General features: G+C 33.9%; 1 protein-coding gene across 1 annotated transcript in view; it reads right to left on the reverse strand.

Moving 5' to 3' along the window:
- The window catches only part of LOC111060895 (laminin subunit alpha-2-like), a gene marked incomplete in the record, with an annotated part of 262,801 nt that overhangs the window by 40,417 nt on the left and 207,448 nt on the right, over positions 1-14,936 (reverse strand). Inside the window, 3 exon segments of the mRNA XM_039425289.1 lie at positions 3,898-3,948; positions 6,161-6,301; positions 8,615-8,886. Of these exon segments, the coding sequence (XP_039281223.1) occupies positions 3,898-3,948; positions 6,161-6,301; positions 8,615-8,886 (464 nt within the window).

Genomic DNA, 14,936 nt, shown 5'->3' on the forward strand with positions numbered 1-14,936 from the left:
TCAGCTCAGTACATCTACACTAATTTCTCTGAAACTGTTTGGACTACACAATTCAGTTGTGTCATAGGGAATAGAATATCAGGGCACCGAGCTTCGCTCGTTATTTATTTATTGATAAACAGAACACAATTCTTCAAAATGATTGGGGAAGGACTAACAGGCACAGCCCAAATCTGTGTCTTCCCCGAATTTTGACTTATAAATAGTCCAAATAGTAGGTTATGTTCCATAAACTTGAATTCAGGTCAAATTTTCAGTCCAAACATTTGAAAACAGAAAAGTTCTAATTTGTTCTACATTGATTGCAGACCAAATTGAATAAAAAAAAGCACTCACTAATCACTTGAAACTGTAAAATAATTATTAACTTGAAAAGTATCATGAATTTGAAAACATCGCGAAAATATGTTTTTATTTTGAATATGATTATTATTCTCATTAATAATGAATAATTTGATCTTTCAAACCTTTGAAGGTTTCTCAATCTTTTAGGGCGTGTTTATATTTTACAGCTGGCTATACGTCAGCTTATGAATTTCGGGGATGAGATATTTTGATTTTCCACAGACGCACTCGCTCACTCACTTCCATTATCCACAGACGACGAAAGTCTCAGCTGTTTTTCCAAGGATGAATTATCCTTTTAATGTCGTTCAGCGAGTTTTCCTAGGGATGAGACCTAGTGCAATCGAATTTTTATATTATAAACCCACTATGTTCCAAATTTTGTGAGAATCGTTAGAGCCGTCTTCGAGATCCGTTGAACATAAATAACCAGATATGAAAATATAAACAGATATACAGAAATTGCTCGCTTAATATAATAGGATATCATAGTAGCCTCATACCATGTGTTGTGTATCAAGTTGAGAATACTGTATCACATTGTGTTGATAATGTATTATTTTGTGTTGATACTGTATCATTTTGTGTCGATACTGTATCATAGAGAAAAGATAGCATAAGAAAATATCCCATGGTGTAGGTCGTTGATGTTCCAAATTTCAAGCCGTTTTTTGTTAACTCAAGCCGAATACTGTCGACTTATGTCTATTATTACTGATTTGGCCGGGTGAGAGTGTAAGAAAGGCACAGTATGAGAGACTACCAGCGTCACATACCTTCACGAAAAATAACTACAAGGACTATCAGCTCTAGTTAACAGTGAAATTTGGAACATAAACGCCCTATACCATGGGATAACTTCTTATGCTATCTTTTCGCTATGGTTGTGTGCCAGTAACAACAATATTGGGGACATCCAAAAGCAGTTTTGTAGCTTTCTTTTACCATCCTACAGATAATTCTTCCTGAAGTAGGCCTACCTACTTAGTATTGTGAGAAGCCTTGTTAAGTGTAATGCTTTGGATATCGTGAAAACGACCTGTTGTGTCGTTATAACTCGAGAAAATACAGAGTTGTGCAGAGGAAACGCATTTTTTTCGAACAGCCAGTACTCGTCAACGGGAGAGGGTATTGCCCTGGAACGAATGTTGACAGACGACCCATACTATGCCATTTCAGTTGCTATGAGCGTTGGAACGTACAACATCGTATGTTCGCTGTTAAGCAATTTCTTTAGAAACAATGAATCTGTAGTCATAGTGCAACGCTTTTCCGTCAATATTTTGGATTTGAGGGTCGAAGTGCAATGCCCGATCGAAATACTGCACTCCGATGGGTTGCACCGTTTAGGAGTACTAGTTCTGTAATGAAAAAGAAACCACCTGGTCTTTCCCGTTCAGTTCGTACTCCTAAAAATGTAGACCGAGTCAGTGTCGTCGAGTCGATCGTCTAGGACTAGTAACAACTGCCGTTCTGACTCGGTCTACACTTTCCGGGAAACGGGGAACCCGTTGACGAGTACTGGCTGTTCGAAAAACATGCGTTTCCTCTGCACAACCCTGTACAATACAGACTGTTTCAGAGAAACGTGAAATTTTGAAAGTTAAATAATTTCAAGTAAAACAAATCTTTAAATAAAGATTTTCATATCATTCAATAGTAAAAATAATGCCATTTTAGAATAAATAATACCGTAACATTTATTTTTTGAAGATGACATCTTGCAGGTGTCATTCAATAGTAAAAATAATGCCATTTTAGAATAAATAATACCGTAACATTTATTTTTTGAAGATGACATCTTACAGGTGTCATTCAATAGTGAAAATAATGCCTTTTTAGATTAAATAATACCGTAACATTTATTTTTTGAAGATGACATCTTACAGGTGTCATTCAATAGTGAAAATAATGCCTTTTTAGATTAAATAATACCGTAACATTTATTTTTTGATGACATCTTGCAGGTGTCATTCAATAGTGAAAATAATGCCATTTTAGAATAAATAATACCGTAACATTTATTTTTTGAAGATGACATCTTGCAGGTGTCATTCAATAGTAAAAATAATGCCATTTTAGATTAAATAATACCGTAACATTTATTTTTTGAAGATGACATCTTGCAGGTGTCATTCAATAGTAAAAATAATGCCATTTTAGAATAAATAATACCGTAACATTTATTTTTTGAAGATGACATCTTGCAGGTGTCATTCAATAGTAAAAATAATGCCATTTTAGAATAAATAGTACCGTAACATTTATTTTTTGAAGATGACATCTTACAGGTGTCATTCAATAGTGAAAATAATGCCTTTTTAGATTAAATAATACCGTAACATTTATTTTTTGAAGATGACATCTTGCAGGTGTCATTCAATAGTGAAAATAATGCATTTTAGATTAAATAATACCGTAACATTTATTTTTTGAAGATGACATCTTGCAGGTGTCATTCAATAGTGAAATTAATGCCTTTTTAGATTAAATAATACCGTAACATTTATTTTTTGAAGATGACATCTTGCAGGTGTCATTCAATAGTGAAAATAATGCCTTTTTAGATTAAATAATACCGTAACATTATTTTTTGAAGATGACATCTTGCAGGTGTCATTCAATAGTGAAAATAATGCCTTTTTAGATTAAATAATACCGTAACATTTATTTTTTGAAGATGACATCTTGCAGGTGTCATTCAATAGTGAAAATAATGCCATTTTAGAATAAATAATACCGTAACATTTATTTTTTGAAGATGACATCTTGCAGGTGTCATTCAATAGTAAAAATAATGCCATTTTAGAATAAATAGTACCGTAACATTTATTTTTTGAAGATGACATCTTACAGGTGTCATTCAATAGTGAAAATAATGCCTTTTTAGATTAAATAATACCGTAACATTTATTTTTTGAAGATGACTTCTTGCAGGTGTCATTCAATAGTGAAAATAATGCCATTTTAGAATAAATAATACCGTAACATTTATTTTTTGAAGATGACATCTTGCAGGTGTATTTTTCCACGCAAACAATTTTTACCTTTTCTACGCAAACAATCCTGTTGTCTCTTCATCAAATTGTCCATGGTTTGACGTAGCATTAAAACTGCAATTTGAAATCGCTTCTCGAATCTTGGCTTTCAATTCTTCCGTTGTTGCAGAATTGAAAGCAAAGATTCGAGAAGCGATTGAAATTATTCAACTTTCAAAATTTCCCGTTTCTCTGAAACACCCTGTATATTTAGTTAAAACTCGAGTTAATATATGTCGTTAAAACTCGAGTGAATATAATATGTTTCGTTAAAACTCGAGTTAATGTATTATATTATATTGCCAAAATCAAGGAATTGAAGAAGTTTTGGGCAATTGCCTGTTTCTCTTTCCAAATATCGTGTTTGTGACTGTTCTAATAAATAAATAAATAAATATATGCCGTTACAAGTCGAGACTCAATCAAACATCAATATGAAAATGAAGAAGCATAATTAAAGCATGCATGCTGAAAACCAACTAAAATGTTTAATGATGTTGGTTAGAGATATTACCTCCTGTTCTATTGTGTTAGTGAACTCTTCCCGCTCATCAATAGGAGAATCCTGTAAACGAGAATCAGCCACACATTTAGTTGATTAGTATGATTGATTAAATGATTGCAAAAAATATCGATTATTGATAAGTAATTCCCAAAAAATATGAGTAGAATAATTATTGATAACTGTGATAAGTAATTTGAATATTGAAGTTAATAATCATGAATGAATTCACTGTGTAGTAGTTTTAGTAATGACCCAAGTTTGAACAAAAATAAATATATCAGTTTAATACCAAACTCTAGACTTGATTGGTTATCGAGATAAGCATGTTGAATAATGCAGTGAAATAATAATAATTATTTAGCACAGTGATAAGTAATTTGACATTTGAATAGGCCTATGCAGTCAAATTATTCCTGATTGAAAAATTCAACCACTTCTTGCTGAATAAATTTTAGTAGAGAACTGAATTCTAAGAAAAAATATTATAATTATTATTTCAAAATATTATTATTATACTTATTAAAATAAACTCTCGACATGGGAAGTTATTGCAATAAATATTTCAATATCAAATTGAAAAATGATGATCTATTGTGATAAGTAGCCTAATTTAATTAATCTTCATTCACTAATGAAAGATGTTCATTAAACAGCAAAATAATTTGAAAAAAAAGTTACAAACCTCAATGGTTATTATGAAAATTAATTCGAATATTGAAGCTTACAATGTTATTCTTGATTAAAGAACTCCATTCACTGCTGAATAGTTTTTAGTGGTGAGCTGAGTAACCAAAAATTATTAATAAATTATTAACCTCAGCAAACTTGAATTGACAAATTCGATCGATGATTGAGAAAATATTCACCAATTTCCTAAGCAATTCATTCATTCGTTTTAATTCATAGGCATTAAAATCTCATTAGATAATATTATGAAATTCAGCTCAGACTTCTCAAATACCGCAACTAAACTCGAAGTATTAGCAGTGCAGTATGATACACTCCGAATTGTCAGCAATTCTTATGAATAACATCAAAGTTTCTCATCCTATTTACTAGTGACCCCTGGGTTGGAAAAATTGAAAATTACTCTGTCGCTCAAACATATTTGACCCTCATATGAATCCAAATTCATTTTTTGAAATGAGAAGGTGGTCATGTGATACATGATTTCGAAACTGAGTTCCAAGAGAAAAAAATCTGGTGTGGCGCACTCACACAACTTTCCTTGCCGTTATGAAAATTTATCACCTGACGTCACAGAGCTGGTGACAGGACAATAACGCTGGAGACACGCGAAGTCTGCTATCTCTTCATAGTGAATGATTTAATAGAATCAACAGTTGCCAACAGTTTGCAATGAAATAATAACATTTTCTCGAATTTCGAGCTTATTTTGAATTTTAGGTGAAAATGTTACTGAACATTAATTGTAGATATTTTCATGCTCAATCTTTTCCACTGAATTGTAGAGATTTTCATGCTCAATATTTTCCACTTGGAATTTTTTGTTCAAATTGCATCTGAAGCCTGATAATTGGGAATCTAAAATCAAACTTTGCATAGATAGGGCGGAGCTCCTGGAATTTTTACTGATATGGTACTTGTGGCAGTTGATAGAGCTTATCAATGACTTTTTTAGGTATGAATTTGATCAAAATCGTTGGAACCGTTTACGAGAAAATCGCGAAAACCCCTGTATTTGACAACACTTTCGCCATTTTATCCGCCATCTTGAATTGCATTAGATCGAAATTGTTCGTGTCGGATACTTATACTGTAAGGACCTTGAGTTCCAAAGTTCAAGTCATTCTGTTGATTGGGAGACGACATATCGTGTACACAGACGCACATACACTCATACACACACAACTTTAGTAATTGCATGCAATCAGTTCTTCAACTAACTAAATCACAACAATTTTTTTCTTATGCACTTTCAATGTTTTTTTTATATCCTGAAAAAGGACGAAGGAGTGAGTCAATTTTGTTGTCCAACGAACTTGACCTGTAAAAAGGTTCGAAGAATACGTGTTAAAAATTTGAAGTCGATTGATCAATTCTTACTGTTATAGTAGAACATACAAACAGACAGACAATGACTTTGGCTTTGAATAAATCAAAAGTGAGAACTCGCTAACGCTCGTTCAATTTGACAAATTCCACCAAAGCATCTTTAAACCGTCAGCATTCCTCATGAATTACGCCAACGCTACCCATTCGATTATTACTGTCAGTTTGAAGTGAATCTAGGCTATAGCCGATGTCTTACCAGGCCTTCAAAGGTGGAAAGCATCAGAAGGGCGTCCTGCTGGGCCGTCGCAAAGATAAAGCCGAACGACGCCTTTCGCTTGAGATGGTGTGACGCCAACTGTAAAAAGCCGTCACCGTGGAATCCTGCCACAGTTAATGGCTGAAACAAAATTAGATAATTGTTAAAAAATTATCATCAAGTAATTTGGTAATAGCTGTCTAATAGGAAAGACATTAACATGATCACAAAACGATTCAACAAACATTGAATTTTTAGAGCAAATAAATTTTCAAAATACACAATTTATTATTACTGGTAGTAATCATTGTTAAATTCGAATTACTTCAGCCCTCATGCCAATATGGTTGTTGTAATTAATGGTAATGAACTTCAGGTACCCCGGTTTCTAGAACACATATTAAAACTAATGGATATTGAAAGTATCGATTTAATCATCTCTCATCATCATCATCATCCCTCTCACTCATTACCCACGCACAAGCCTAAGAGCTTAAGTAGGCTTCACCCTCAGTATTATTATTATTATAAAACGAATAAGGCCAGTCAGTGGGGAAGTTTCTCTTCTTCAAGCTCCAATAAATTTCATAGAGAATTGACTCACCATCGAAAAGTTACATGTTGTGATGAATCTTTTGAGTAAATCTCATGAAAGGAGAGAATTAACTAGAAAAATTATAATTACCCTTATAAAATCAAAGGTTTGCCAAACGAACAGTTAGCACCCGAGCGATAAGGCTTCCTTATCAACAGCTGAGTACAAGATAAGAGTACCGTTCTGTACTACGCATTTTTTTAAAGAATTATTTAATAAAATTATAATTATACGTAATTGAAGAGAAATAAATTTCGATATTTCATTCATTATTTTTCTGTAAATTATCATCCACTAACTAGATATTAATGCAAGAAAAAACAAGTAATTGGTATAGAATTGTAGGTAATTTTATATTATATAAGCTCTGTAGTCTCAAATTTGCCTTTATTCACTCCGTTTGATTGAAGAATTACTTAAACTCTGGAAAGAGGATAAATTCCCTGTAATCTTCGGCTTCTTTAAACTAACCTAACTAATTTCAATACGATTTATTCTTCATTCAATTTAATGCACGTGAAAGAAAAAATCCCGGTCTACAATTTGAGACCAATTTCAATTCTTCATCATCAAGGGCTTCCGAGGTGGATGACATTGAGAACAGAAAATACTTTTAATAAAAGATTTCTCGAAAACACCTGTTGGTGTAAGTATATCTCAAATGGATATCTAGCGCAACAAAACGTCATTGTGAAGATTGACTGGACAATTAAGATTATAGGACATCAAAAAAGTTTGACTCAGGTAGTCGTCTACGGTCACGACAACCTATCACCTCGATTCGACACCACAAGAAATAACCATTCCGGCTGGCTCTCCATTTGAAAGTTGGAAAATGAAGCCAAACTGTCAAGTTTTATATGAAAAGGCATTGAGTTCTTAATTTTGTATTTTCACCATCATGTCTTTGTGAGTGAGCCTTTTCAACCATGGTACAATCAAGAATAAGTGTCATAGAAACAGACTGGATGTTGAAAAATAACGGTGCGTCTGACGGGAAAATTATATCTGAACAAAATTTAAACACTAATTTAAAATTGTCAACCACTTTTTATTATTATAAACTATTATAATATATACAGAACTAGGTATCGTGGCTTTACCAGCCACATCTTCAGCGGTTTGTTTACAACTTTAAAAAGTGGTTGACAATTTCAAATTAGTGTTTTCATTGTGGAAAAGTCCCACAACATCACTCACAACACAACTGTAAGGTGAACAAAATGTGTTTAGAATTGTGTTCTACATCTGGTTCAGCCATCAAATTATTCGATTTTTTCTGTTTTCAACCAACTCGAAAAAATATGTCCTAAAATTAGCAAAAACTAATGTCCTAAAATTAGCGAATATCTCTCGAACCGTGCGTTCGACGGGAAAATGTTACTGGACCAAAAGTGCTTAGAATTCAATTCTACATCGTAAAGAGTTATAAAAATTGCTTGACCCCCCTCCACACGCCGCAGGGGTGTAAGTTGTGCCAACTGGTGCTCTGGAGGTGACAAGTTGTCAGGGTGACTCCTTGACACCAGCATGTAAGGTGTCAGGCTGTCGTGAACGGTGTCGACACCCTGCAGGTACAAGAGACAAGTAGTCGGGGTGACACTCTGACGTGTGTGTGCGAGGTGTCAGGTTGTCGTTTACGGTCATGACAAGTTGGCACCTTCGGTGACAAGTAGTCGGGGTGACAACTTGACGGCAATGGTATATTTTTACGAGGGTTCAGGTTGTCGCCTATGGCCAAAATGACCAGGTGTCAGGTAGTCGGGGTGACACCTGGACGGCGACCAGATATCTTCTGATGCTATCTTTCCTCTATGACACAATCTAGTCAATTGATAGATTTTCGATTTAGCACTCACCTTACTGGAGCATGCAGCCTGCACACCCCAAAACTTGCCCTTGAGCAAGTTGTACCCTTCCTGCATGACTTGCACATCGGACATGCATCCGAGGAAGGACAGGGCGCCGCCCCCAGGGGGCAGTGAGGTGGTAGTAGGCGGGGGTGGAAGATGATAGCCAGGGGCCAGACCCCCAAAGTAGAAGCGCGCCCCGCTCAGATCTGGAATGGCGTCCTGACTGGGTGGGTGTTGCGGTGAACCGTCGCGAACTTCGTCGTCTACTTTCAGAACACCTGAGAGAGAAAGAAGATACATTAATATATTAAAGAGAGAAGGATATGAGAAGGATAGTGAATATTTTCCCCACACCCAGACTTGTTGTCTTTGTGGGGAATATTCACTATTTATATATTGTTTCTGCTGATGTATCACTTTTTTGTGAATAAAGATCATTTGATTTGATAGAATATAATAAAAAATTGTCAGCTGAATAGTGAGTTGTGCTTTTCTGGCTCGTAAATTCTGTAAAATTTAGGTAGAAAAAATTTAAATTAATGGGTTTTTCACATAATTATGATACATTTAAAGTATTAATCCATCCTTTAAAATTCAATCATTACTCCTGGGCAGAAAATCAAGTGACGAAGCAGTGTATGATTTCATAAACTTATACCTTTGGATAACATAAACATTCTATCACAATTTTCGGAGAGAAATAGTTCAGGCTCAGCCTAGTTTTTCCTCCAATGTCATATTTATATTATAAATATTGGGGAACTGAGCTTCGCTCGTCATTTATTTATTGATAAACAGAACACAATTCTTCAAAATGATTGGGAAAGGACTAACAGGCACTGCCCAAAACTGTGTCTTCCCCCGAATTTTGACACTATAAAGCTGCGTTTACACCAAAGTTATTAGCAAAATGTTAATAACTTAATCCTTATAGATTCTATTAGATTGAAGGGAACTTGACAAACGCATAAGTTCATCATGTGTATGATGAGTTATGTTTAATCTAATAGAATCTATGAGGATTAAGTTATTAACATTTTGTTAATAACTTTGGTGTAAACGCAGCTTAAATAGTACAAAAAGTAGGTACACTTGAATTCAGGTCCAATTTTCAGTCCAAACATTTGAAAACAGAAAAGTTCTAATTTAAATTGTTTACAAACCAAATTGAATAACAAAATAACACTCACTAATCACTTAAAATTGTCAAATAATAATTAACTTTGAAAGTTTTATAATATACTCTAGTTTAGAATGATTATCATGTCATGTCAACAAATCAGATTAATTTGATCAGTCGATTAAAATTTCTAGATAATATTTCTCGTGAGGTAAGCTGATTGATGGGAAATAGTTTAACAGCTGGACATAATTCTGTATCTCTCCCACACAGGCATTCCCATCTTTCTTTATCAACAGACGACGAAATTATCATGTTTTTCCAAGGATGGATAATTATCATCCTTTTCATGTCCTTTAGAGTTTCCCCAAGGATGAGACCTAGTGTAATTGAATTTTCATATCATAAACCTACTATGTTCCAAATTTCGTAAAAATCGTTGGAGCCGTTTTTGAGATCCGTTGGACATAAATAACCAAATATTTATTTATTTATTTATTAGATAGAGCGAACAATACAATAGTCGGAAAAGAAAAAACAGGCTATTGCCCAAAACTTCTTCAATTTCCTGATTTTGTCACAATATGAAGAATTTTCTAAATTGATCGCTCAATATAATATGATTATAGTGTTTTGTACTAGAATGAATAAATAAAATAAATAAATAAAATCAAAGAGAAAAAATTGCACAAGAAGTTGTTGATAAAATAACATTAATATCCTGAAATTCCTAAAGAAGCTGTTAGTTCTTTCCACAGACCTTCATGAGGATGAAATTTCCAAATGAGAATAGAATCTGCATAAGAGAAAGAACTAAAACGATGCAGAAAAAACTAAGAGAAAGTACAAAAATGTATTTGAAATGGTATTATCAAATCGAATCGTGTGCTCAAACGATTTGTTTTAGACTCACCAGTAACATTTATATGATTTTTATTGAAAAGTGGTTTTGATATTGTTTCAAAGATGATAAAATGCTGAACATTTTGATGTCATTCACTTCTATGCAGTATTGATGGTTAATTTGCTATGATGGATCAAAGTTGGGCATTTTTACTTTCCTTGCCCTATTACCTACCATAGGTAAAGAAAGTATTGCTTTCCAAAAAAGATTAAGGTACCTTAATTTCAAGTTTTCTATACTTTTCAAGGTCCTCAGAGTCCAAAAACATGATTTTTGGGTGTTGGTCTGTGTGTGTGTATGTGTGTATGTCTGTGAACACGATAACTCCATTCCTAATTAACCGATTGACTTGAAATTTTAAACTTAAGGTCCTTATACCATGAGGATCCGACAATAAGAGATTCAATAAAATTCAATTCAAAATGGCGGAAAGAATGGCGAATAATGGCTAAAAAGCCATGTTTTTCACGGTTTTTTCGAAAACGGCTCTAACGATTTTCTTCAAATTTTTACCCTAGATAGCTATTCATAAGCCTTATCAACTGACATGAGTCTCATTTCTGGGAAAATTGCAGGAGCTCCGTAATATTCCTGAGAAGAACGAATTTTGTTAAATTTCTATCACGATTTTCTCAAAAATGACTTGACTGATTTTTTCCAAATTTTACAATGAATAGTTATATATCAGCTCTATTAACTGGCATGAGTCTCCTCCCTGAGAAACCAACAGGGGGTCCACCCCATCCTTGAGAAATTTACTTTGTAACCTACTTCTCGTGCGTGAGGTAGATCAGTTTATTCAAAAGAGCACATGTCGATATTTTATTTGTAGAACAGCTGTTTTGACAACTTTTAAAAAATCCTCAAATTTCATAATTCAAACAAAGGAAAATGTACTCTGAAAACAATAACAATAGTATAATCTTAGTTTTAATGAAATTATTTAGCCGCCAATCGGCATAATGTTATTCCCCTATGTTATGTTATCATCCTCGTTTAAGAATGAGGATTATAGATCAATGAGCAAGGAAAGTTGTGTGAGTGTACCACACCAGATTTTTACGTTTGAATGCATGTTGAACCGGGCCGATGATGTGACGTCACATCATAGCCGGCTGCGTTCTCCACGCGTCTTATGTGATCACGGCAACCTTCTATAAGTTATACTTAGTGATGTGGATCGGGAATATTCCCAGTGGGAAGGAACTTATGATTTGGCAATATTTCCGGGAATATTTCCGAGGCAAAGAAATTTTGGGAATTTAAGGGAATTTATGGGAACTTAAGGGAATTTATAAAATTGTTCTAAAAATAATTGAAATTGATCAATCCCACTCATATTTTACATCAATATAATCAATAAATCATCATTCTATTCGATATTGATCAAGCTCAGCCACATTCTACATTGATATAATCAATAAATCATCATTCTTTGAGCCTGTTTTTGCTTACTCACTCACTGTCTTTTTACTAGTATAGTCCAGTCAATGTAAGATTATAGAGGGGAAATTTTGGAACACAATTTTTGACCCCGTAGCTCTTTCAAGGGTAGTAAGAGGGTATACATATCAAAAGTCCTCACTCCTACCCCCTGTGCTAAGGTGTAAGGTGGTGGGGGTGGTTTGATAGTGCCATATTATGTTTTTTGCATATATCTCGAACAATATGCGCCTTTAGGAAATTTTTGTTGAAAACAATCATAATATTAAAGCTCAAAAATTATTCTTCAAGTTTCATTTTGAACAGTTTTCCATATCTCTCATAGTTTTCTATTTATGAGCTCTCTAAGGTATCACATTTTGAAGAAAACCCCTTCCGGCTCCGATTTTTTCATCTTTTTGGCCTTATAATTTTTTAACGATTCAATGAAAAAATCCGTGCTAATCATGGGCTCATAGAGCATTATATTCTCTTCAATTTCATCTATGGTCTCATTACTTCACGCATCTCCCAACGATTGTTGCAGCCGTTATAGTGTTGAGTGTGAAATCTTCAGTTTAACAACAATAGATCAATTGTCAGGAAAATTGGGACGGAATGTTTGGAAAACACAATATTTGACTTCGCAGCTTTGTTTAAACTAGTTAGAAGGTGAACATATTAGAAGTCCTCATTCCTACTCCTTAAGGGATGAGGGTAGTTTGAAAGTTGCATTTTTTCAATTCTGGCTGACACGCATGTAACTGGGAAACAATGCATTTCAGCGACATGGCTGAGTAAAAATGAAGCTAGATAAATTTCCTACAAGTTTTGTACAGTAGAGTTTTGTGATATCTTCTTTAGTTTTTGAGATATTCACTTTTAAAAGTGTAAAATCTTTGAAAAGACAGTTATTCTTCCAATTTTTTGCACTTTCAGGGCTCATTACTCAACAAGAATGCATCGAAGAAATGTAATTTTTTTACACATGGGGTAGGAGTGAGGACTTTTAATATGATTACTCCCTTACTATCCTCAAAAGAAGAGCTATGGGGTCAAAAATTGTGTTCCAAAATTTTCCCTCTTTAATCTTTCATTGACTGGACTATAGGAGTATTTAAAAGACAGAGAGTTGTAGAGCATTCAATTCTCTTCAATGTAATGTATTATTTCATCATTTTATGCTTTCCATCAATTTTTATAGCAGTTTCAGTTTTGAGTGTGGTAAGAGTGAGGACTTTTTATATGCTTACCCCCTCACTATCCTTAAAAGGACTGCGAGGTCAACAATTGGGTTCCAAACTTTTCCCTCTATATCTTTTTGAGCATTCATTGCCTGGACTAGTATCTCATTACAAGTTAAGTGAGCCTCAATAACTCTTGAAAGGTTGTGAGCTGTGGAATTATGTTATTTTTAATATTGAATTAAACTGGAGTATGCTCCTTGTTCTAGTTAAACCTATTTTGCTGTACTTCATAATAGAAGTTGCTTTCCATGACGAAACACTATATAATAACTTTGTTGAATTTCTGAAGTTCAAATATTTACTAGTAACACAGTGTCAGAACTTCAACAAAGTGTATTTTATAATTTATAATTTTTGGATTAATATTGTACTCTGATCTTCATTTAGGGGGTCAATTATTTTTGTGCGGAGAAATTGAATAAAATAATGCAATGAAAGTAAAATTACACTCAATACTTCGTTCACTTTGTTTACCTGATTTACAGGCATTTATTATTAGTAAGTAAAAAAATCTTATTCAACTTGTAAGAGATGAAAGTAGCATAATAATAGTGGTGCAATTGAATGATTTATTGAGTGCTCATTTCACCTTTCAGTCTATGAGCATCAAATTACTGTTTTTTTGAACTTACTACCATTTATAAGTTATTCATCCTTATATTAAAAAAAACTGTTGTATAACAGGTGATTGAGACCAGGTGTAACAAAAAACGTCTTTTACGGCAATTTTTACTTTCCTTGCCCTATTACCATAGGTAAGGAAAGTATTGCTTTCCGAAAAAAATTAAGGTACCACAATTTGTAAATTTCTATACGTTTCAAGGTCCCCTGACTCCAAAAAAGTGGTTTTTGGGTATTGGTCTGTATGTGTGTGTGTGTGTGTGTGTGTGTGTGTGTGTGTGGTGTGTGTGTGTGTGTGTGTGTGTGTGTGTGTGTGTATGTGCGTCTGTGTACACGATATCTCATCTCCCAATTAACGGAATGACTTGAAATTTGGAACTCAAGGTCATTACAATATAAGGATCCGACACGAACAATTTCGATCAAATTCAATTATAAAGATGGCGGCTAAAATGGCGAAAATGTTGTCAAAAACAGGTTTTTTGTGATTTTCTCGGAAACGGCTCCAACGATTTTGATCAAATTCATACCTAAAATAGTCATCGATAAGCTCCATCAACTGCCACAAGTCCTATATCTGTAAAAATTTCAGGAGCTCCGCCCCATCTATGCAAAGTTTGATTTTAGATTCCAAACTATCAGACTTCAGATACAATTTAAACAAAAAATTTCAAGTGGAAAAGATTGAGCATGAAAATCTCTACAATTAATGTTCAGTAACATTTTCACCTAAAATTGAAAATAAGCTTTAAATTCGAGAAAATGTGATTATTCAATTGCAAATTATTGTTGATTCTATTAAATCATTCACTATGAAGAGATAGCAGACCTCATATGTGTCTCCAGCGTTATTGCCCTGTCACCAGCTGGCTCAAATCTTTGAATAGTAGACTTGAGATGCGCGGGAACACTAGCGTCAGGTGATCAATTTTCATAACGGCAAGGAAAGTTGTGTGAGTGCGCCACACTAGATTTTTTTTTTTGAACTTACTACCATTTATAAGTTATTCATCC

Source organism: Nilaparvata lugens, chromosome 3, assembly GCF_014356525.2.
Source record: "Nilaparvata lugens isolate BPH chromosome 3, ASM1435652v1, whole genome shotgun sequence".
Taxonomy (NCBI): domain Eukaryota; kingdom Metazoa; phylum Arthropoda; class Insecta; order Hemiptera; family Delphacidae; genus Nilaparvata; species Nilaparvata lugens.